The sequence below is a fragment of the Desmodus rotundus genome, chromosome 4 (genome assembly GCF_022682495.2).
Source record: "Desmodus rotundus isolate HL8 chromosome 4, HLdesRot8A.1, whole genome shotgun sequence".
Lineage (NCBI taxonomy): Eukaryota > Metazoa > Chordata > Mammalia > Chiroptera > Phyllostomidae > Desmodus > Desmodus rotundus.
Genome location: NC_071390.1, coordinates 126,325,166 through 126,350,171, shown reverse-complemented (window position 1 = coordinate 126,350,171; position 25,006 = coordinate 126,325,166). Strand labels below are relative to the sequence as shown.

The 25,006-nt window shown below is 36.6% G+C and overlaps 1 protein-coding gene and 1 pseudogene across 1 annotated transcript; one reads left to right on the top strand and one right to left on the bottom strand.

The window, feature by feature from the left end:
- Positions 1–3,335: 3,335 nt before the first annotated feature.
- On the top strand, positions 3,336–10,158 carry LOC112320618 (large ribosomal subunit protein eL8 pseudogene; annotated as a pseudogene).
- A 593-nt stretch (positions 10,159–10,751) lies between these two features.
- FDCSP (follicular dendritic cell secreted protein) lies at positions 10,752–14,566 on the bottom strand. Its single transcript, XM_071221124.1, has 5 exons — positions 14,527–14,566; positions 13,566–13,635; positions 13,113–13,145; positions 11,688–11,891; positions 10,752–10,809 (listed from the first exon to the last, which is right to left on the bottom strand). Exons 2-4 carry the CDS (start codon positions 13,617–13,619, stop codon positions 11,724–11,726), a joined length of 255 nt encoding a protein of 84 aa, XP_071077225.1. The 5' UTR covers positions 13,620–13,635; positions 14,527–14,566; the 3' UTR covers positions 10,752–10,809; positions 11,688–11,723.
- Between the last annotated feature and the right edge of the window lie 10,440 nt (positions 14,567–25,006).

Below are 25,006 nucleotides of genomic sequence, written 5' to 3'. Positions count from 1 at the left end.
ATAATCGCTAGTTAACTTTTTTATGTTTGTTCTTATTTATTTGTTACTTTTGTAAAATCTAATTATTTTTTCAAAGTTAAATTTGTCATTTATTCTGTGAGGCAACACTACAGTAAAGTGTAAAGACTTTTCATCTTTCAAGAAACATAGAACTTGAACTTTAAAAAAGTCAATGTATTGCAAAAAAGCAAGTAAAAAACAACTATTTAAGATTATAGACTAAGTTATAACATTTTCCATGATGAATCACAGACTTCTTTTCAATTCACACAAACATTCTGTAAAATGATAGTAATTCCTTCCTTTTTAGCATAAACAGAAATCATAGAGATAGAATGATATTTAAGTTATTACCCAGTTAAACCTATGAGTATTTAAGTTTGCCTTATTGTGAAACAGTAGAATTATTCAGCTTTGTGATCATGGTATCTCCCCTGCCAGGTAAGTATGGATTATTCAGCTTTAATGAGGATATGAAAGGCATGTTTTAAAACAACAGTTATAGCAAATGAAATTATGACACTTGGATTGAAATAAAATTTGAAATTAATTAAGGGATTCATGTGGATTGTTATAACACACCCATCTTTGTGGCAAGTTAGTTCTTATCTTTATCTGTAGAGATAGGTTCATTATCTTGAACACCTTTTTCTTTAAAATTTTCATTGTCTTCAGTAGTTTAGCCAGTATCAAACCTTGACTTTGACCCAAAGTGGAATTAAAAATAAATTAGATCATAATATCATACAAAATCTAAGGTTTAGGCTAGAAACTAATCTCAAAATGATGTCAATATGTATTCAAGCTTAACAATTTAAAGTTCAAAAAAATAAAATGTGACTTTTATTTTTGGTGCTGTTATCACTAACTAGTGTGAAAAGGAATCATTCTATCTCTTGATATTTCAATATAATTACCTTTCCTTGTGTCTGTGGGTCTTGCTCGGCAGTAGGTTGGTTTGGCCTCCTAACTGCAGAGAAGACTCAAGGTAAAGAACTGAAGACTAAGGGGTATTACTGTCCTGTGTCATGTAATTTATTTTCCTCCTATGTTTACCCAATAGGAAAATGACAAAAAGGAAAGATTTGATGACAGCAGAGTTATCTTTGGGTCAATCTTAATTAATGAAATGGAGAGGGGGGAAATAGAGTTGCTATTCATGAAGGTTGAAAAGAGACTATTGACACTTTTTAAAGAATTTTTATTTTTATAAAGAGATATAAAGGCATTTTAAAAATATTAATTGTATTCTTAATCAACTAATCCCACCTATTTGAATAGCTATTGTTAAAATGAAAAGCAACTAGCCAAAACAGTTTCATATTTTAAATGCCCCCTTTTTAAAAAAACCATATATCAGGCAACCCTACATATATTATGAGCTGTGGTTGGACTTTTTCCTTCCAGAATTATAACTATTGTATTTAAAAATTAGAAAAGTTGCCATCTCTTACACACACAAGTGCAATTTCTTATAAGGTAAATCCAAATAAATTTTATATAAACTTATTTGGATTTGAGCTGTGACATGGTATATGCATTCAATAAATAAACAATCAACTTGTTGATTATTAATCTGTTACAAATCAAAGTTCTTTTCAGATTTTTAAGTTTCAATAACATGTGAATCATTTTGGATGTCTAAAATTAATTATTGGAATGGGAATAGTTTTTCCATTTTAAGGACAGCTATTTCTGTCTTACATCATATATATCATAAAACCACCAATATGGGGGATATTTTTGTAAAATGCAACTTACCAAGCAATTTGCCTAGATAACTTAGAAATGAATATTTTCTTTTGCTTGCATTTCTTTGGGAAAAGTGTTAACTGTGACTTAACTTTAGCTGTGAAGACCTCGCTAATGCGTGTGTTTACAGGACCAGTGTAGGACTGCCAGAATACAAACAAGAGATAATATCAGCATTGTGGTTATTTTTACATTCCTGTGTTTTTCTTAGAAATATTTCTTGTCTTAGAAAGTTAGGAACAATGTTCAGAACCCTAGAATGTTTACCCACTTTGTATAGATTTTCTATTTCTCAGAATAGTTTGCTTCTGCAGTTCTGAGAAAGATGGCAGAGTTTCAAAACTGCTCAAACAAGCTGTTAAAGTAATCAGATGGGCCATTCTATTTGGACTGTTCAGTCACACTGTTTTCCTTTGGTTGTGATGATCAGGTGACAGTTGGAAGAATATGGTCTGGTCAGTTTCCAAATTATGGAGGTGTTCTATTCCATGTGGTAATTTCTCAGTCATTGATGTGAAGCCATAGAATGATACTGATGTCAGTTGAGTCTTCACTTAATTCACAGATACCAGAGACTCAGAACAACTTTAAAACATTGTTTTATCAGCAAAGCATATTTTACCTGGGAATGCTAGGAAACTTTCCCCCTACCAAAAGAAAACCATTTCTATAGCAGGGTCACCCATTTACTTCAAACAAGAATCTGCTTTCTTAGGAGCTTTGCAGGGCTGGGTATTCTTTGTGCACTTAAATTATTTCAGGTACTGTTCCAGGCATTAGGGATAAATTAATAACCATAGCAGGCAAAGATCCTGGCTCTGTGGAACTGAAGTCTAATTTACTTGATTACTAGTGATATATCTATATCTATATCTATATCTAATCTATATCTATATCATCTATATCTATATATATATATAAATACAATATAAGAGAGCAAAAGCATTTTCAGTGACAGTTGTAGATGAACTGGGTGAATTCTATACTGGAGCTATTCAGATACCCTGCTGTTTTCCAAAGAAAAACAACAGTGAAATCACAAGTCCCATGATAGGACATCGCAGGATGTTGGGATGGTGCTGAACAGTCTCAAAACTTAGAGTGTTTGTAGCCTGGAACTGATGCACCAACCTTGATCTAGTCACGTATTTGTCTTAAGTGTCATAGCCTACTCCTGAAGCATCCCTGGGGTCTGGGAAGAAGGCCAGCAGGGATTCTCGGTCAAGGTACAGCTTGTTTTTGTTTAGGTCCTGATAATCAGTGTCTATTTACATAACTACTCATGTAGTGAAGCTGGGTAAGAGGCTGTTGTGGGTTCATACATTCACATTTCAAACACTATGAAGTAAACATTGTGTAATATGTGAAATGATTGAATCAATATACATTCTTTTATCTGTAGCAACTTTTTATTATTCTGTCAGCATTTCTTACATCTGATATGTACTTTGTGTCTGCTTTCTCATCTTTTGGTGGTATTCGTGTGCATGTGTGTTTATTTTTTTCCATCTTCTTTCATTTCCCAGCTACTTCTTTAGTGCCAGGCTGGTCTCAATACTCTATCGTGGGCTTGAGGCACAACAATGCTCATGACAGTAGTTCTGAGGTAAGTGGCTAACATGCATTTCTGTATAATTAATTCTTCAGGCATCATAAAATTCATATTTTGGTGCAGAAATTTGTATAATTTGGAAACCATGGCTATATGTAAAAATCATAGAAAAATAGCGTAAGATGCTCTTCCACTTTTTAACCCTAGAAAAATGGAGTATCATGTTTTTGCTCTCCTGTAAATAATTCGGTTAAATAAACAATGTACACACTTATAAAATACGTAGAACTTTGAAAAATGGTAGACAGTCACAGTCTCTGCTTGCAGGGAACTTGTAAAGAGGTAATGCTTTCTGTTGGACTTTGATAGGGAGACCCATTTGAGGTTGTGAGGAGACATTTCATGTCATCTGGAGCCCAGAATAAGTGTCACTGTGAATTTAGCATTACTCAACATGTAAATTCATACTTCAGTAACTTTTAGGATCCTAGAGTATCTAGGTTCATCATAAGAACACAGATCTAAAAGTACAAGTAATCAAGAAAACTTTTGATTTGTGCAAAGCATTATTTATCTGTTATGATTCTAAGGCCATTAGAAGCTGTCTTATAGTCACCCTAACAGGTGTTTAGTTCATCTCACATCATTTGAAATAGATAGTCAGGGCAACTGTGACATTCATGTGCCCAATCCAATGCTGCCATTTACTTCTTTAGTCAATCTCAGCAGCCTTTGACATGGCGATTAGGCTTTCTCACTTGTAATGATTTCTTCTTGTTTTTTCCTCTCAGATTGTTGGCTGCTCTTAATTTTTCTTTGGTTCCTCTTATATTCCTCAAACTCTCAGTTTGGGAAAACTTCAAGGAGTCTTTCTGAGTTTATTGCCCTTCTACCGTTTTTCCCTCTCTATTTTGAGTATCATTATAATTGACCTACTCCATTTGTATATCCTTAAATATCATCTACATTCTGTTAACTTCACTGGAGATTCAGGTATCAAATAGTTCTTTTAACTCAATTTGTATGGAAATAGACACAACAAATGTGTCATGAACAAGGTAGAATATTTGATTTACAAACATATTCCTTTTTTAAACCATGTTCTCCTCTAGTCTTTTCCTCTGTAGTAAATGACACCGTGATACTCCCAGGGACTTAAGAAAATATCCTATGGGTTTTCTTTTATCATCTTTTGTCTCCTCCTTCCCAATAATCTATTAGAAAAATGATACACACTATCTTAACAAAATACCCTAAATCTGCCATCACTTTCTAGTCTTATCTTTATTGCCTTGATCAGTCCCATCTAGTGACATCTCACACCTCATCATCCTAATAGGTCCCTTCCTTGTATCATTAATTTCACTCTGTTACCTTATAATTACTCCTCACACAGTTGTAGAAATGTTATTTTTGGGATATATTACTCATATGATTATTCTCTTACTTAAAACCTTCCGAAGCACTTAGAGTAAATTCCAAATATTTTATCAGGGCCTATTGGTGTGTATATAACTTAGTCTCCTCCATCCCTCTTACCTGTTTTCTATGCATTTTCTCTCACTATGTGCAGGTTTGATAGCCTTTCTTTTCCTTTCCCAGATTAAGAACTTTTCACTTCTGTTCATAGTCTGTGAAATGTTCTTACCCCGATTATTCTCAGTAGTGTCTCATTGGTATTATTCAGGTTTCAGCTTGAATGTTTTCTTCTTAGAGGCACTTTCTCTGGCACCTTTTCAAAACAGTAATTTTTTTCCTTCATCATTTTTAATTTTTCATAACATATTATAATAGGCAATGATTTTTAAAATTTGCATATGTTCATTTACTATTCTTTTTCTTCTTCCACTAGAAGATAAGTTTCTCAGTGCATACATCTAAGTCTGACACATTAGAAATACATTTTTTGCACAAATGTTTAATTATCTGAACTATTTGTTTAAGTTGAAAATTCTTGCCTCACCCTACATTATTAAGTCCAAATCTTCAGGGAAGGGATATTCCTAGAAATCTTCATTGTTAATAAGCACCTAATAAATAATTGTTTACATGGAAGAAAGTTTGGAAATCATTACTTTCTTCTGGATGCAGTCAGAACCCAGTCATGAAGAACTAAGGTGGATGGCATATTATCTCTTTCTCCTAAAATTCTAATTTATTTCACTGAAAGCTGATATTATAGATAAGAGATGGGTTGTCTGGAATTGATTTTCCTGTGGGAGCATTAGAACTAACTTCCCCTCAACTGTTGAGGAAGCTGTGCTCTAGCTGACTGAAGCTAGAGTTCAGTGTGGTGCTCTGGTTTTACTTTATTCCCTTCTGAAAGTCTTGGGTAGTTGAAATTAGAAGCTTTTTTTAGCTACTGGGAGGAGGAACACATCAACTGTCAATGCCTCACATTGTTCTGTTGCTGTTAACTACCTTCAGCTACCTTGGATTGACCCAACTTTTCCCAGAAGTTTCAATTCTGCCTGGATATTATTGAACTGACAAGGAATTTTGGGAAACTACTCTCTCCCATATCTTACCCATTTACAAATAAATATCAGCTCATCAGATGGTATTTGTTCTCTGAATCTCTGTAAAAAGTGAACAGAAATGTATGTACTGAACAAAGGTGTTACTAAGATGTTTATGACTTTCCCTTTGTTTCTAATGTCAGAAGTTACTCCTAAGGTTAAAAGACCTTCTTATATTCATTAGAAATAGATTTTAAATAATTTAATTCCCATAGTTTGCTCAATTAACTTTGCCCATTGAAGCTAAATGTCATTAAAAAGGGGGAAGGGTTGTCAGGAACATGTATAAAGGACACATGGACAAAGCCAAAGGTGGGTAGGATCAAGGGTGGGAGGTGGGGATGGCTGGGTTGAGGGGGAGTGGTGGGGGGAAAACGGAGACAACTGTGCTTGAACAACAATACAACATGTGAAGAAAAAAATTTCTATTTGAGTACGGAGCTTCCTACCAGTAAACACTAGTTGAACCACTAGTCTGTGCTTATCTAATTGTCAGTAGCATATTTGCCCATTAAGATTCAGCTCAAAGTCACCTGTGGGGCCTTTTCTAATTTGTGTAGGCAGAGATTGTTTCCCCTCTGGTTTAAAAACAAACAACCCTGTAACTGCTTTATTGGAGCACTTATTTATTTAAATCATATGCATGTTTATCTCCCCTCACTAGATTGTAAGATTTTTAAAGGCAAAAAAAAAAAAAATCCTTTCTCCAAATCCTTAGGTTTTAGCACAATGCTTGGCCCAAAATAAGTATTTATTTTTTTAGAGAATGAATAAAATCTGAAAGATTATATGGAAGACATGTGAATCTTCTCCCTAAGGAACTAACGGAATAGTAGAGATGAATTTAGCTTTCTGTTTACTTTTCCATAAAAACCTTTGTCAATAATTGGTGGTGCTTAGTGTCTTTATAACTGATTATATTTTAAAATAGCATAGAGTGTTCCAGTACACACTGATTTTATCAGCTGTTTTATATGGGGATCATTCTACTGTCAGTCTAGTTTGGGAAGTGTAGTTAAGCAAAATGATCTGTTAAACTGGTATTCTCAAGATGTTTTCATATGTATGTATACCGGAAATTTCCAATGGCTATTTTGAGGATGAATATTTATTTTGGGGATTATCTGGTAAAAATAATGCTTCAAGAAGCACACTTTGGGAAGCAGTGCTTTTGTGTGGATCTTATCCTCATAAACCATTAGATTACAAAAGAAAATGGAGCTTTGGTTGGAAAATGGCTTGTTGAGAAACTGTCCCACCAATCACAATAACCAAAGGAATGATGTTGCCCAAATCCAGTGGGAGAATAACAGATTCATTTTAATAGAATATATTTGCTCCACAAATCTAGTAGTTAAAAAGTTATTGACAGTGTATTTTTTTTCTCATAAAGGTACAACGACATAATTTGAGGTGAATAAAAGTTCTAATATGTGAGTTAAAGACATATATCAAAGACTTACACACACACACACACACAAAGAGGAAAGATAGTAAATTACAGAGCTGGTCCTCCCAGAGTTCTGAGCTGCCAAGGTTTGCCTTTGGCCACCCTTCACGTTCTGATTTCCTACCTTCTTGTTACCCCTTCGTCTAGGTTTCCCATTACTGCCTTTCCTCAGTCATGCAATGGCCTCTAATCTGTCAGCTGTAAGGTTGGGAAATGTTCCCTGTAAAATCAGTTTACCAAATTATATTGAGGACAGTTTGATCCTCTCACTGTCCCTCCCCTAGTTCTAACTGGGATCACTGACTTTAATACCAAAGAATGGATACTGATTGTGTGAGGAACATTCAATCCCTGGAAATGGCCAAGGGAGATGGCAGTTTCCCTGCTCAAACTGGGCCAAAGGCTCATTAGGCTGGTCTTGGTTCACAGCCATCTTATGCGTCAGGGCAGAAGTTCCCTCACTGACACTAAGGGTTTCAGCTCTCAACAATTTAAACTTGGGCGGAGAAATGTAATCTTTGTTCAAAGAGAATTTTTATAACTTCCTGATCGTTTATCTGTAGGGACAAAGGTTGCCATTGTGACACAAAGGCAGGCTCATCCCGAGATCTCGCTGGGTGGCTTTTGTCATGTACCACAAGAGAGTTTATTTTCATCACTGCCTGCCACCTTTTCCTCCTCCAGAGTTTGTCTCTAGAGTGTTTATCATGGGATTTATGGGAACTAAGGAGCAGAACAAATTGTCCCTCGATAAAATTCACAAAGCTTCTGCTATGTGCACTTCCTTTATATGAAAGAGAAAATATAGTTGTTAAAGTAAAAGCCTATAAACTTTTCTCTTTTCTCAAAGCTGGCACAAATGTTAAATCCTTAAAACATAGACATGTATATATCTTGTGATGCTTACATTGTCTTTGAAAAAATAATTTTATTTATTCACAACTTGACATTTATGGGCCCTACAATTTCAATAGCAGAGTATGGATGTTAATATTGTAACTGAGTAAGAAAGAACTGTTACCATTTAAATATTGGCTTTAAGAAGTTTTTGTTTTTTCTCACAAAAAATCTTTTGATAACATATGTTGATATATGTCAATGATATGAAACTATATTTTTTAACATTTTATTATATATTTTATTTATCAAACATTCACTGGATACTTTCTGCTCTGCTAAGTACTGGGGAATAGTTACATTATTGTGATATTCCAGGAACTTATAATCTCCTCAGGAAGGATATAGAAATATAAGTGAATTATTTATTGGAAGGTAAAACTAAGATTCAGACGTAAGTGAAAGCAAACTGCTGCGGGATAGGGTGAAAGGGTGAAAGTGATTCATTGTGTTTGGAGAGAGAGGAGAAAGTTTCTCATGGAAGTCATAATATTGGATGTGGGCTTTGAAAGATAAATTGGATTTACACACTAGAACACAGGAATGGACATTCAGGGAAGAGAGCATAGCATAAGCAAAGGCACAGTGTGTGGGAGTGAAGGCCAAGTGTGGGGAATGGCAATAGCCTGGTGTGACAGCAGGGGTGTTAGGGAGGCTGGTCTGGTGGCAGGGGAATTTGAAGAGTACTTCAAGATTAGTATGTAGAAGGCCTTGAATGCCATGCAGAGGAAAACAGATTTTATATTGCAAGCAGTAAGAAGCCTTCCAAGGCATTGGAGCAAGTCAGAGTATAAGTCAATACATGTTTTGAAAAATCACACAGGTGGCAGTGTGGTGGATCGACAGAGGAGGCAATGGGTGGCTGTTTCCTATCTTAGCGTGGTTTTGATTTTTCCTCCTGAAATAAAATGAAAACATCAACTTAACTGGTTTTTGGCACAGCCATCACGCAGGCCTGGACTCAGAGTCTGTTTGCTAGATCAGCAGCTGAAACAGAGGCATAGGAGTTGGAATATCCCAGTGGTGTGTTTCTTTTCTGCCACATACTAGACTTATGACTGGGCAGGTCCACAGGACTTTCATGATCTTCAGTTTCCCCATGTTGAAATGTAACTACTATACAGACATTAAGTAAAGGTTTAATGATATAATGACTTAAAGAAAGGACTCTGGCTCTCTCCTCCTGCTAACTAAGATAATGAAGGGAAGGAAGTCTAAGGCAGAAGAAGGTGGCACTGGCCCTTGCTGTCATAAAGAGGCAGGAGGCCAAGAAGGTGTTATATTCCCTGTTTGAGAAAAAGCCCAAGAGTTTTGGCATTGGACAGGATGTTCAGCCCAAAAGGGACCTCACCCACTTTGTCAAATGGCCCCACTATATTATGGCTGCAGTGGCCAAGGGCTATGTCTATAAGTGTCTGAAAGTGCCTCTTGCCACTAACCAGTTCACTCAGGCCTTGGACACCAAAGAGCTACACAGCTCCTCAAGCTGGCCCACAAGTGCTAACCAGAGACAAAGCAAGAGAAGAAGTGGAGATGGCTGGCCAGTCTGAGAAAAAAGATGCTGGTGAAGGGGATGTCCCCACCAAGATGCCACCTGTCCTTCTAGCAGGGGTTCACACTGTCACCACCCTGGTGGAGAACAAGAAGGCCCAGCTAGTAGTGATTGCACATGATGTGGAGCTCATCGAGGTGGTTGTCTTCCTGCCTGCCCTGTGCCAGAAGATGGGTTTCCCTCCTGCATCTCTAAGGGGAAGGCCAGGCTGCAGCGTTCAGTCCACAGGAACACTGCACCATTGCCTTCACACAGGTTAACTCAGAAGACAAGGGAGTGCTGGCTAAGCTGGTGGAAGTTATCCGGGCCAATTACAGTGAGAGAGATGATGAGATTCACTGCCACTGGGAGGAAACGTCTTGGGCCCAAAGTTGTGGCTCACAGTGCCAAGCTGGAAAAGGCCAAGGCTAAGGAAATGGCCACCAAACTGGGCTAAGTGTACACTGTTGAGTTTTCTGTATGTAAAAGTAATAAACACTATCCTTTGAAAACAAAGCAAAACAAACAAACAAAAAAATAAAAAGAGAAAGGACTTTGTAACCTACCAAGATGATAAACATGCTGTTTTAGTATCTCACCCATTATCAGTTTTTCGAAGTTAGAGGTAGTACTTGAGTGGTTTTGAGATTCTTTACCAATGCATCAAGCTTAATAGCCTACTGTGAATAAACTACAGATTTAATTGAACAATTGAGACTCCATTACTCATACTTTTTTGAATTAAATTAAATCAACCTCTGGCTCTATTGATGCATTCAGTGCAAATACAGAGCATAAGCTGCTGAATAGATTTTCATTCAAGGTATTTCCAAGGCTGATTGACTTTGGTTACCTCCACTCCCTATACTTTCTCTAGACTGTTTATTTATCAAGAAGAGTATATTAAAACTTGTTAAAATATATTTTGTATTACTACTGGTAACACACATTTAGAAAATAGAAAATCATAATCTTTATGTTAACAAAAGATGACCACTAAAGAAATTGATAAGAGAATACTGTATGTAACTTTAATTAGATTTATTTTTCGTTTATTAACAGGATTATTAATTCTTCAAAGAAGTGGCTTGCATTCCATTTTAGTGACCTGAAAAAAATAACAGGCATACAGTTATCAATCTTAATGGGTCATTTGCTTGTGAACTTGCAAGGTTTTTGCTTTTTAATTACTAGATGATCTCAAAAGTACATCTAGTTTAAGAATTGGGAAACTTTCTGCTCAAGGAGACAGTAAATGCAAGAAAGAAGACAGAGGTCTTCTTTCAGTGGTAGGTGTTAGCTGAATTTTTTCTTGAAACTAGGAAACAAAATAGTCCTCTGGGTCTTAATGTAATCTTTAATATACTTTTAATATAGTCTACTTTCCCTCAATTCATCTTGTAATTAACATGTAATGATGGTAATTAACAGACCATCAACTTTGTTTCTGGCATGGAAAGATGACAGGGACCTCTACTATAAGTGGAACATTCAGCCTTTAGGATTTTTCTAATAATGTGACAATCATAGGTTGGTTTGGGTTTTTAATATTAAGTAGAAAAGTACATGATTTTCTAAGGAGTAGGCCGAAATCAAGTTTAGATCCTACATCCACAAGTTCATCTATGATGATCTCCACTTTGGTTAAAGTTTTGCCTTCTTTAGCCTTCTGATTGAGCCCCAAAATACACATATGGTGATCATAGTAGAAAAATGTTAAAAACTTTTTGTAAGAAAGTATTTGTTTCTATTATATCGCAGAAAAGGAGGGTTTCAAACTGCGATGTTGATAAGATCATGGAGGGCACATGCATGTATCTCTGAGTAGAGACCCCGACAATCTTTATTGGAGAAAAAGGTTGATACAAATTGTAAATGAGTGTGGCTAAGTGAAAATATTGTGACATCTTTTTTTCATGGAATGACGCATTGCAATCCGCAGACAACAAACGTAAAAAGTGCATGCCTTGTCCTCTGTATACTTACCACCCGTTGCATCTGACATTGCACCAGGACTCTTGTTTACTGTCCACTGACAGATGTGGGGTCAGGCGCAGATATTGGAAGAGGAAAGAAACAATATCTAAACCATGGGTATCGTTGATTGGGGAATGGCGGATATGGGCCGAATGGTGGATATTGGTAAGGAGGCACATAAAACTGCGAAGGTGATTCATAGCTTCCACTGAGCTGTTGGGGAAAAAAAAGAAATTAAAAAGGCTGTTTTACCCTTTTAAAGGAAAGATATAAAATAATCTTTTAACATGTGTGTCTTCATTTTTAAGTAAAAGGCTTTAGAAACTCTAAAATCATTTACCTTTTCTATGTGTACCAAGAACAGGGATTTGATTAATTTACATCATTTTAGGAAATTACTAAGATAACTATGTTCTTGTACCTTTCTACTCATAGCCAAATTTTTCAGATAATTACTTCTACAATTATAAGGCCAAAGGGGAGGGTGTGGGTGAGGGGATGTTAAGTGTCTCCCTTTGCATTTATACAAGGTCTTTACCCAAATCATATGTTAGACACAGTCTCCTCTTCATCTCTTCTCTCTCCCCTCTTTCCCTCTCCATCTATTCATATCCTTATCAAGTTCTGTATCCTTAACACTATGGTTTTAGCCTCCAAGCCGTGCTTCCTTTCAGATAAAAAGATTTTTGAGCCCAGACTGGTGTGGCTCAGTTGGTCAGGCGTCATGGTCTGATTCTCAGTCAGGGCAGATAGATACCTGGGTTCCAGGGTGGGGCATGCATGGGAGGCAGCCAATGGCTGCTTCTCTCTTCCATTGATATTTGCCTCTCTTTCTTCACCCTTCCCCCTCTCTCTAATAAATACATATTTTTAAAAAGATTTTTATGAGTATAAAGAAATTCCCAAACAAAACTCCTTCTTTTCAAATTGTCTTTCCTTTTCTAAAAACATTTTTTTGATTAACTGTTTAGCCTTAAATGTTCCATTACTGAATTTACCTCTGGTGGGATTATCAACGCTTGCACACATTTCCTAATTCTCAAGTTTTAATTATCATTATTTTTACTTTCTCTGGAATGGACTTTGTAGAGTTAAAACAGAGTGGAGGCATTAGAAATTGTGAACCTTTATTAAATAAGGCTTGATAATTTTAGAAAAAGATATCATAACTCAATTTATCACAGGATAAATGCAAAGGGTTTTCAATTTGTATACATTTCAATTTGGGTCCCATTGTTACATGAGATGCTCACATTATTCCCTTTATGTGAGCAGAGATCAAATCCCTAAAGTCTACACTGTTGAGTGCTAATAAATAAACTCTAAAGATTTCTCTAGAGTTTGAGAAGTTTGGATAAAGGAGTATCTTTAACCACATATATCCACAGATATTTCTCATGGAAATCTTATATGTTAAGAGGAAATGTAACTTACACTTCGTGGTTCTCTTTCCTGGTCTTGAGTGACCTGAAACTCAAACAGTGAAGTTAATTCAAGTCATGCTGGTGAAGCACACAAACTGAGAGACTTGTACACATTGTATGAAGGAAAGAATTTGACTACTCACTACCTGATATTTTCTCATAGCATTCATTTCTTTAAATATCTAGCATTTGAGTGTCCATAATATATTGTAGGAACCATTTTCTGACAAGTCTTAACATGTATTTTAAATGACACTAATTCCCCTATACCAAGGCTATGTGGAATTGAACTATGCAGTGAACAATACATCATTTACAATGTTTTCTAGAATATAATATTAAAAGAGCAGGTGTTAGACATGTTTATAAAGTAGAATACAGTGTGTGTGAAGGGAAAACATTTGGATTCCTGATTAGAATAAAATAATACTAATTACTCTGGAGTGTAGAACTGGATACTTACCGGGAAACCAACTGTTGTTGCCAAGATGGCTGCGATCAGAAGAAGCAGCTTCATCTTATGCTGAAATAGCCTAGAAGTCAGCAGAAAGACTAAACGTTAACATAAATTTAAAAAAATCCAGGTATAGTGTATATTAAGTTACCAATAGCTCTTTGATGTTGGGCAAGTCACTTAACAAATTCAGGAGACACTTTTAGAGAAGACAGAATTCAAGCTGAGCATTTGCAATAGGAAGATATTAAAGAGTTCAAGGGCTATTCAAAACCACACTCAGTAAAGAGTAAATAACACCATCGCAGACTTCCAGATTATGTCTTGTAGTCAGGACATACCTAATTACAATTTCCACATTTTATTTGTTTAAGCTGCACCACCCACAGCAGTATATGGATGTATGTCTCTGAAAGATGCATTGTTCTGGAGCATCAATTTTATTCAAGAATTCATAAGAAAACACAAGCAATTCTATATTAAAACCAGCATGACATAGAGTATAACATAACCAGCAAAATTTAAAGGTCAAACAGGCTACAAATGAAGTGGCAATTGTTCGTACTTTAGAGAGTATTGGGTATTGCATGTTCCCTTTGTTTCCTGACTCAAGACCCATAAAAATCAAAATGATGAGCCTCACCTTGTAACCGTCTCAGTGTGCCACCCAGCCTGCCCTCCACCCCCACCAAGATTTATTTATGGCCATTCTAAAATACGCACTCACTATGTATGGCTGGGTGGAGATTTTAAGAAAAGTTTACCCCAAATGATTGTTTAATTACTTAGCTTACAAATTACCAAGGAACCATTACATGAAATTCTCAATGATTTTACTTTTGACAGTTTACAGGATATGTGTGTGTATATATATATACACACATATATATAATTTATAATTTACACACATATATAAATTATATGTGTATACATATGTTTTAGTTTGCAATAATATTTAATATTTTCTTACCTGAAACTTTCCAGTCAGTTTCTTTTCTGGGATGCTGCTGTAGGAGATGGGGAATGACTGGCCCTGGATTTTACAGATGTTTTATACACTCCGAAGTAAATGGAGTGAAGGCGGTGGCTTGAAGGCCTCTCCCCTGGGATCAGTTATGACTCAGTTGAATCATCAGCCATCACATTGTGTTGAAATCGGGGAATAACAGACATTTACAGTTTCATTGAAACTTTGGTTGAGTGACTACCAACTATATCTATTTGTGGTTTCTTGTGAAATTTTGTGTATCTTGGATATTCAAAGCTTATCATTTCACCTAATATTGTTCCTGCTCTTATTTAAATTGTTTCCTTTAATTTCCCTAATTAAATTTTCTCAGTATCCTGTTTTTATTGATCATAATTTATTAGAAAACTTTTTTTGGTAGTGTAATTTTAAGAAGACAAAGAGTCCTTAAAAATGTTAAAGATGGGGTGAAAACCCTTTAGATGATTCTGCTTTCAGCTCTTAGGTTTTAGCAAGCAGGGTTAGAGCTTCTCACAGCAACGGACCACAGTTTTGGAGCATGAAAGCATTGTGATTACCTTATGAAATATTGTACACATTTTCAATTAAAGCTTTAGTTAACAGAAAGGGTATAACCATCAACTGTAGGACTAAAACCTAGAGACCTCTAAAAATTCAAGAATCACCTTAAATATGTGTGCATACTGTTTATGCTATAGTCAAGTCACAAAACTTGGGATTTTTCCTATTTACTTGAGAGCCCTCAAGAATATTGAATCCTTGAGGTCAATTTCTATTTCAGCAGAGTTCATATGATTCACATAATAATAGTAATGCATCAATGTCCCTTCTTTTCCTTTTTCCTTGCTCAAGAGATCTCAGAAAAATAGTAACAACTTACATTTCTTGAGGACTTTAATTGCTTAAGAGCAAACCTAAGCACTTTATTTGTATTGCATTATTTAACCCTTAAAACAACCAACCCTAAGAGTAAAGTGCTATTATCAACATCACCCCATTTTACAGATTAAGAGACTGAGAAGTAGAGAATGCTAGCAACAAGCCTAAGGCATCATAGCTAGTACTCTGGCAGATATGGTATCGAGCACCTACAATTTCATTCTAAAACCCACATTATCCATTAGTCCTTTATATTGTCACTGTAGCAGTTTAGAAAAATCAGTGCAAACCAGGAGAAACATTAAATTTTCTTTATCTGTAACTTCAATCTTTATTGATTTAAAGAAAACTGCTTCAATCAGAAACCTAGTATCATGTTGTATCAGTTTTCTTTTTTAAAAAATATATTTTATTGGTTATGCTATTAGATTTGCCCCATTTTCCACCCTTTATCCCCCTCCACCCTGCACACCCCCTCTCACCCACATTCCCCCGCCCTTTAGTTCATGTCTATGGGTCGTACATATAAGTTCTTTGGCTTCTACATTTCCTATACTATTCTTCACCTCCCCCTGTCTATTTTCTACCTACCATTTATGCCACTTATTCTCTGTACATTTTCCCCCTCTCTCCCTACCCACTCCCCACTGATAACCTTCCATGTGTTCTCCATTTCTGTGATTCTGTCTAGTTGTTTGCTTAGTTTGTTTTGGGTTTTTTGTTTTAGGTTCAGTTGTTAATAGCTGTGAGTTTATTGTCATTTTACTGTTCATATTTTTGATCTTCTTTTTCTTAGATAAGTCCCTTTAACACTTCATATAATAAGGGCTGGGTGATGATGAACTCCTTTAACTTGACCTTATCTAGGAAGCACTTTATCTGCCCTTGCATTCTAAATGATAGCTTTGCTGGATAGAGTAATCTTGGATGTAGGTCCCTTGCCTTTCATGACTTGGAATACTTCTTTCCAGCTCCTTCTTGCCTGCAAGGTTTCTTTAGAGAAATCAGCTGATAGCCTTATGGGAACTCCTGTGTAGCTAACTGTCTCCTTTTCTCTTGCTGTTTTTAAGATTCTCTCCTTATTTTTGATCTTGGGTAATGTAATTATGATGTGCCCTGGTGTGTGCCTCCTTGGGTCCAACTTCTTTGGGACTCTCTGAGCTTCTTGGACTTCCTGAAGGTCTATTTCCTTCACCAGATTGGGGAAATTTTCCTTCATTATTTTTTCAAATAAGTTTTCAATTTCTTGGTCTTCTTCTTCTCCTTCTGGCACCCTTATGATTCAGATGTTGGAATATTTAAAGATGTCTAGGAGGTTTCTAAGACTCTCCTCACTTTTTTGAATTCTTGTTTCTTCATTCTGTTCTGGTTGAATGTTTTTTTCTTCCTTCTGCTCCAAACCATTGATTTGAGTCCTGGTTTCCTTCCCTTTACTGTTGGTTCCCTGTAGATTTTTCTTTATTTCACATAATGCAACCTTCATTGCTGCCTGGGTCTTTTTCATCCTGTTGAAGTACCCAGTGAGTTCCTGCAGCATCTTGATTACCAGTGTTTTGAACTGTGCATGGGATAGGTTGGCTATTTCTTTGTTGCTTAGTTGTATTTTTTCTGGAGCTTTGATCTGTTCTTTCATTTGGGTCCCCTCCACCCCCCGCCTTTTTTTTTTTTTTTTTTGTCTCAGCACCTGTTACGTAGTAAGGGGTGGAGCCTCAGGTGTTCTCCAGGGTGGCGCAACCTACATTGCTGCACTGTGGTGATGCTGTATGTGAGGGAGGGGTCAGAGAGGGAACAGTGTGGCTTGCTCTACTCTCTGCCGGTTTTCGGTCACTTCCCCCACTACCCACAATCAAATTGGGCCCTTCTGGTGCTGATTCCCAGGTGGGTGGGCTTGTGTACATTGTAGGCCCTGTGGGTCTCTCCAACGAACCCTCCTGTGAGACTGGGAGTTTCTCCTGCTGCTGCCTCAACCCCCACAGGTGTTTTCAGTCAGAGGCTTTGAGGCTTTATTTCCCCAAGCTGGAGCCCTGGGTTGTGTGGTCTGTCTCGTTCCCCAGTTGTTCCTCCCAGTTTATCTGCACACGAATGTGGGACCACCCACTCTACCAGCCACTGCCTTTCTGTGAGGCCTCTCCACCCAGCTGCATGTCTCCGCCCCTCCTACAGGTCTGGATGAATGTTTCTTCTTTAACTCCTTGGTTGTCAGACTTCCATATAGTTCGATTTTCTGGCAGTTCTGGTTGTTTTTTGTTTTTAAATTTGTTGTCCTTCTTTTGGTTGTTTGAGGAGGCACAGTGTGTCTGCCTACACCTCCATCTTGGCTGGAAGTCATCAGTTTTCATTTTGACCAATCTAAGAGTAGATTTCCTCAGAACTAGGGAAAATAAGTGTGTGTGAATGTGTATTTGTATGTGTGCATAACATACTATTCACTTCCTAATCTGACAACCTGTGTTTCAATTTCTTTTACTTATCTCAAATTATATTAAAAACTACCACCCAGGCAGTCTTCCACTCCTACCATTATTCTAAAAGCTGTCAATTACCTCTTAATAGGAAAAACCATAAGTGGTTTTCTGTCTTCATGTTATTGATATTTCTTGGCATTTAGTAGTGGTGCCTTCTCCCATCTGGAAGCTTATTTTTCTTTTAGCTTTTGGCTTCTTAAAAGGCTTCTTAAAAGCACTGTCTCTTGTTCTTTTTCAACTTTTCTGATAGCTATCTTAAGTCTTTGCTGATTCTTTTTTCTCAATTCATTCTACATAACCCCGTATCTTTTTAGTTTATGCTTGACCCGAATAATAACATCTACATCGAGCTTCCTAACCTATGTCTTCAGCTTGAAGTTTTTAGCTTGACATTTTTATCCAACTGCATATTCCATTTAGATCTCTGATAGGTATGACTGAAAATTGAACTTGTTATTTTTCACTCCAAAGCTACTCCTCACTTTTATTTAACCCTTCAGAGGATGGTCATCAATCACTTATTCATCCTACTTAGAAATCTGAGGCTCACCCTATACTTTCTTTGTCTCTTCCCTTTGGCATCTAATGCTTATAAAGAGCATTTTCCCTTCCTGCATATTCCTAGAATCAGTCTCTTGCATGCTTATTGCTATTTCCTTTATTTAGTTCCTCATTCTCTTTTGGACTATAAGAATAGCCTCGTAATTAGGCTTCCGATCTTCAATATTTTCTCTCCAATTCATTTTTCTCATTATCTTCTAAAGTAACTTTCAAGCTTTTTAAAGTGCAGCTCTTAGTAAAAAGTACATTATATGTCATAACTGAGTATACATACACATACAACAGAAAGAGGGTTTTAAAAAATCATAATAGTTTTGTATATTACACTTTTTAAGTGCATAAGGCTTTTCTCACTTTACTGAGATTTATTTGACGTATACCATTGGGTAGTTTAAGTGTACAGTGCAATGGTTTGTTACAAGTATATGTTGTGAAATGATTAGCCTCGTGAGGGTGGTTGACACGTCCATCACCTCACATAGTTACCTTTTTGTGCATGTGTGATGAGAACACAAGACCTAACTTTCAGCAACTTTCCAGTATACAATACAGTATTGTTAACCCTAGTCACAGGGCTGTATAGTAGGTGCCCTGAACTTACTCATGTTATCACTGACGGTTTGTACCCTTCGATCACCACCACCCATTTCACCCACTCTCCAGCCCCTGGCAACAACCAATCTACTTTCCATTTCTATGAGTTTGATTTTTTGATTTTTGATTTTTTAATTCTCACTGATTTTTTGATTTTTGATTTTTTAATTCTTACCTGAGGATATGCTGATTGATTTTAGAGAGAGAGGGAACAGAGGGGGAGAGAAGGGGAGAGAAACAGTGATAAGTTGCCTCTGGCACACCCCAGCCGGGGACCAAACCCACAACCCAGGCATCTTCCCTGACTGGGAATTGAATCCTGTAGTTATGGGATAATACTCAAACCAACTGAGTCACACAGGCAAGGACAATGAGTTTGTTTTAGTTTTTTTAGATTTAATATATAAGCAAGATCATGTAGTATTTGTCTTTTGGAAAAGAATATTTTCCTTTCCTATTCTTAGGTTTCCATTTGTATTGGCCCAGAGATAGTCCTGATTGAGTTAGCAGGTTGCATAAGGGTTATCCTGTTATTGAAAGTCTACCTATTATGAGGCAACCATAATAATGAAGATATCAGCCATGTGGACACCCCCAAGCTAAATGAAAGGAAGAGCTCTAGATCTGACAGGTCTGTATTTACATTTGTAGATCTTCTTTATTAGCTGTAAGAAGGCAAGCCAGACTCTCTGAGTCTCAGTTTTCTTATCTTTAAAGAGAAGATCATTATCTCTGGAATTGGGAATGAAATGAAATGTATAAAAGCACTCATTATGGTGTCTGACTTCATAAATGATGGTTTTATCAGCATCAAAGCTGAAGTTTTGAGTAAATCAGATCTCTTTTTGCCATATATCCTCAGGGTTCCTCAGATAATTAGGTTCCTTAGCTAATATAAAGGTATATGAAAGTACCCTATATAGTAATTGGAACTGAATAGGAGTTTACTGAATATGTTAGTTCAATCTGAATATATGTGGAAGATTTTTGAAATCAAGAAGTATCAGAAAAGAGGAAATCATTCTTTCAGGTTAGTGATTTAACTTTACCCTCCATATAAAGAGCGAAGCACTGGCTCATAGGTGTAATTTTGGCTGAATTCAGTTGTTGTTACTTTCCTGTGTTGATCTTAATTAATGCAGCTAGATTCTAATAAACAGAAATCACCTCTGTGAAGTTTTGAGCACATCGTTATCTTTCAAAGTGCAAAGGTCAGGCAAGGAAGAGCAACCAGGATGTTTGGCTGACAAAGAGGTTGTGAGTGGCCTTCAGAAGCTGGACTGGCTATCATATGCTAGAGGCCTTGAGTTTATATTTGGGGATGCAGATAGCAGTAGTGAAAATTAGTATATCAAGACATTAAAACTAATATGTAAGGAAAAACTTTTTAAAAGTTAGAACACCTATTTCTGCAGATATTCCAGGAAGGTTGAGTAGCCCAAGGGTGAGGTACAGCCGAGGGGATTTTTGTGTAGTCAATGGATTTTGTTAGATGACCTCTCTGTGCCCTTTCAGTTATGACTCTCACTCAGACAGAGTTGTAAGCGGGGATTAGACTACCTACCGAAACAAGTTTAGCAATTAGTGGGGTGGGGGTGGGGTGGAAAAAGACCTATTCTCACAAAAGGATTAGAATTAGTGGTAGGGAAATGCAGATTTTAAGCCACATATGGGAAGTCTTAGCAGTGGATTAACTGATTCTAGCTTCAATAAGAAAGCCGAAATATCTTATTCCATAATTTGTGGCTGACGAAGTTTATAGAAAAACAACCACATTCTTCAATACAACCACCTTCAATACAACCACATTCTTTAGGCATTCTCACTTTTTTGTGTGTGAATTGAAAAACGGGAGATAAAATCTAAAGTGTAATAGAGTTGCAGACATGTTAATACTAAACAGGAATTTTGACTTAAAAAAATTTTTATGTCTTCCCTCTAAGAGAATGGATACAGACAAATACCTACATTCCCTTCAAAGCCTGTGTAAATATTACATCTAACCAGAAGTGACTGTGGTAACTGTGGATTCCTGCAAAGAACTGGGTGCCAGAGTCAAGGGCAGACAGCCCCACGCCCACTGTAGTGTTCCCTGGCACGGGCCTGGCTCACACTGGTGCCCAGCATGTGATTAATAAATACTTCTTGGGTTAAAAAAAATATGGTCTTCAAAAATTTCTTTGGATATTTCCTGGTACCCTTTACCAGTTATACCATATCTTGAAGCTCTAAGGCCAAAAGCCGAGAAGCCCTGTTTATTAACTGTTTTCATACTCATGGTACATAATAGTTTTTTATAATTTAAATTTTATTCCAAATTCTATTAATGATTTGATATTTTTTCACATGGCCCAACTGATGGAAATTGCCATATTTGATATATATTACAAATAGCTTATGTGGCCCATTCCAAAACTCCCCTCTCCCTCTGCAAAAAACAGGGTCTGGCAGAGTAATGTCTGCTTGAGTGTGGTTGGTAGGGTAACAATATGGGTGTAATAATTTATAATTTTCAGTTGAACTTTTCATCTAAAATGTCATATGATGTGTTTGAGTGTTATGTTACAGAATTATAAGCCTATGATTTTGTCATTAATGATTTTGTAATAAAAAGGGGTGTTATTTGTGCTGGACCCCATATATCCAGCCCAAATAACCCCATATATTCTTTTCTCAACTTCAAACTGAAGATACTAAATACAAAACCTTAAAATTTTAGTGACGTCCTCCTAGGCACTTTGCATTTTCCCTAAAATACTTGAATAGAACCTACCATTCTGATGGAAAACACGATTGACAGAACTCCTACCTAGTCTGTGTTACACAGACCTCTGTAGACCGCCCCCTGCCCCGGGGGTTCCTCCTGAGCAGACGTTTTCCCCTGACGTCTGCTCCTCAGGCAGAGGTTAAGAAGGTGGCCTGCAGAGTCATGAACCCAGGATCTGAATCACACTCCTCTCCTTACATTGGATGAATCTCTAAACCTTTTATAACAACGCAGTTGAGCATTAAGATAACAATAACCAACGTTTTTCCCTGTTTGCCTCATAGCTTTAACAAGTTAAATAAAAATCATGTTTTCTCTATGGCAGTGTGTGAAAATCAAAGGCCTTGAACTATGGGTCTCCTTCATGTCCGCATCTGATCTTCTCCAAGTTCACGGATCACTTTGAATTATCAAAATATAAGAAACTTTATGTATTTAATAGGTTCTAATTACATTAAATCCTAAAGGATCTACATAAATAGAAAATGTCCTTTTACCTTTACATTATTGAAGGTAACCCTGTCAAAATGCTTATGTACTAGACGCTGACAAATACTTTACGTGACATACATGGTATGTCTTATGATCTGGGGAGAACTAGCAAACAGAGCTGCTCAGCTGTTGGCCATTGCTGTTTAAGTTATGAAATTATTGATGGATAAAATTAGGTAGTATTCAAAGTAGGTTTTGCTCATTAATGTTATGTATCATTTTATTATAGTAAGCAAGTCACTGTGTTGCACTGATTGGAGAAGACGCTGTTCATGCTTTCCTCGAGCTTACAGCTTATTAGGTAAACAGAAGTGACAATAGCATTTGTAAATAAAATGATTAAAGGAGTACAGTTACCATAGGAACGCAGGACAGGTACTCCCGCTTAAAATGGCCTATGAGAAAGTAAAGACCTAAGAAATGATATGGCATTAGTCAAATGAAGAGGAGGAGGAACAATTTTACGGGCATAGGAAACAGTGTGAAATCTCAGGTATCTGGAGCTCATGTCATATATTGTGAAATGTGAATGAGTTTACTTTGGGATGTAACGATCAAGAGGTTTATGGCAAATGTATCTGCAGGAGCAAGTAACATAAACTTTTAAAGCCAATTAAAGGAGTTTGGAGATTAAGTATAAACCATTTGGAAGGTGTTACATGGTTTTAAGCAGGGAAGTAACACTTTTTCAAGGGGAACAAATGTGGAAGCGGTTATATATTAGTCCTCATAGGAGATGAGCACGCTCTTCAGGAGAGGTAGTGCAGATAAAAATAAAAAGATTCAAAAGATACTTATGAGGAAAAATCTCCAGAATATAGACCTCTAGTTTCTGTTAGTGGTAGAAAAGTTTGTATTGAACTAAACCTCCTTGCTAATTACAATGATAAGCTCTGGCATATATGGAAGCAAACAAACAAACAAACCACATTTGGAAGGCATTGGAGAGTGACCAAAAGCAGGTAGAAACTTAAAAGGAAATTAATTCTTGTAATAAAGGTGAAATCTACATTCGTATCACCTTTTTTATAGGGACTCCCCAGGTGCAGGGTGTAGGGCCAACTCAACCTCAGTAAAAGAATAACAGTTTCTGAGACATCAGATGAGAGACTCTGGGTAATTAATGTAGGGAATCTCTAAGCTGGGAGCCTCAAAATCTATGTATAAACTCTGTCCAAATCCTTTGCTGAGCACAGAAATATGCATATGCAAAGCAAAATATCAAGGATCCAGAGGGAAACAATAGCTGGAAAATGGAAATAGCAGACTAGAGATTTTAACAACTTCCTATTGTTGTGGAGACTGAATAGGAATTAGAGTTCCACCAATTCAGGGGAGCTTGATACACACTACAGGACAGAAGGCAACCTCATAGGTGTAAAGACCATGTTGATATGACTTAATTTTGCCATAGCACCAATGACAAAAGTGAAATAAATATATGAATATATGAGTAAATAAAAACACAAGCTTCCACAAGATCAGTGTGATCCTCCGGCTTATTAACTACACACACATGTCATCATCGTCACACTGCACACAAAGTCTACACATTTAAAAGTGCCCCCAGACTAGGATAGTAGAATGTATATGGTTGTAATGTTGGAGAAGAGATACATGGATTTTCTATTTCAGGCTTGAACTGAGGCTGTTATAATCCATTTAGATAAGAAGCACCCCATGGAAAAGACTGGTAGGGAAAATTTTGATGTTATACAGGGATAGGCAAAAGGAGGTTAATAATAATAAAAATACAATAATTAATAATTAAATAATAATACAAGAAAAAAATTCTGTTTTCTGTACTCACAACTGTAAACCTATATTTGCCCACCCTGTATTGTGAATTATCAAATCTAAGCAAAGCTGATTGCAGAGAAATTATTCTACATTCTACATAGTATTTTTCTGGTTACATCTGTTCAAAATTAAACTTTTTAAAAAATAATTTTTATTGTTAATCTATTAGAGTTGTCCCAATTTTTCCCCTTTGCCCTACTCCACCCATCCCACTCCCCACTCCCACTGTCAGTCCCCACGCTGTTGTCCACGTCCGTGGGTCATTCATACATGTTCTTCGTCTAGTCCCTTCCCTTCTTTGCACCATTATCCCCCTGCCTCCAGGTCACTTTCAGTCTGTTCCATGTTTCCATGCCCGTTCTATTTTGTTCATTAGTTTATTTTGTTCATTAGATTCCTTTTATAGGTGAAATAAGATGGTATTTGCCTTTCAATGACTAGCTTATTTCAGTTAGCATAATATTCTCTAGTTCCACCCATGCTGTCACAAAAGGTAGGAGCTCCTTCTTTCTTTCTGCTGTGTAATATTCCATTGTGTAAATATACGACAGGTTTTTGATCCACTCATTTACCAATGGGCATTTAGGCTGTTCCTAGCACTTGGCTATTGTAACTAGCACTGCTATAAACTTCTTTTAAAGCTTCACCTTTCTTTTACTGGCCTGGGATATGGAGATTGGGATGCCAGAGTTAAAACTGACAAACAAACTTAGCTCTTTGCATGTATTCTTGGATTTTCCAAACCGTACACTGTTGTCTTCTTAACTTTGGTTAAAAAGATTTTAAAGCTGTTTTATTACATATTTTTGAAAATATAGAATAGTTCATTGATAGCAATTATAGTATTCAGGTTTTCAAACACAGTTGTTGCTCAAGAATACCTTAACACTTAACATCTTCCTGA

What these genes read in the sequence shown, in the direction of transcription:
- FDCSP (XM_071221124.1), bottom strand. Translation starts at nt 13,619, where the DNA reads ATGAAGCTGCTTCTTCTGATCGCAGCCATCTTGGCAACAACAGTTGGT. An exon ending in CAACAACAGTTGGTTTCCCG is followed by an intron (nt 13,146 to 13,565) that starts GTAAGTATCCAG and finishes TTTGAGTTTCAG; the next exon opens with GTCACTCAAGACCAGGAAAG. An exon ending in AGGAAAGAGAACCACGAAGT is followed by an intron (nt 11,892 to 13,112) that starts GTAAGTTACATT and finishes TTTCCCCAACAG; the next exon opens with CTCAGTGGAAGCTATGAATC.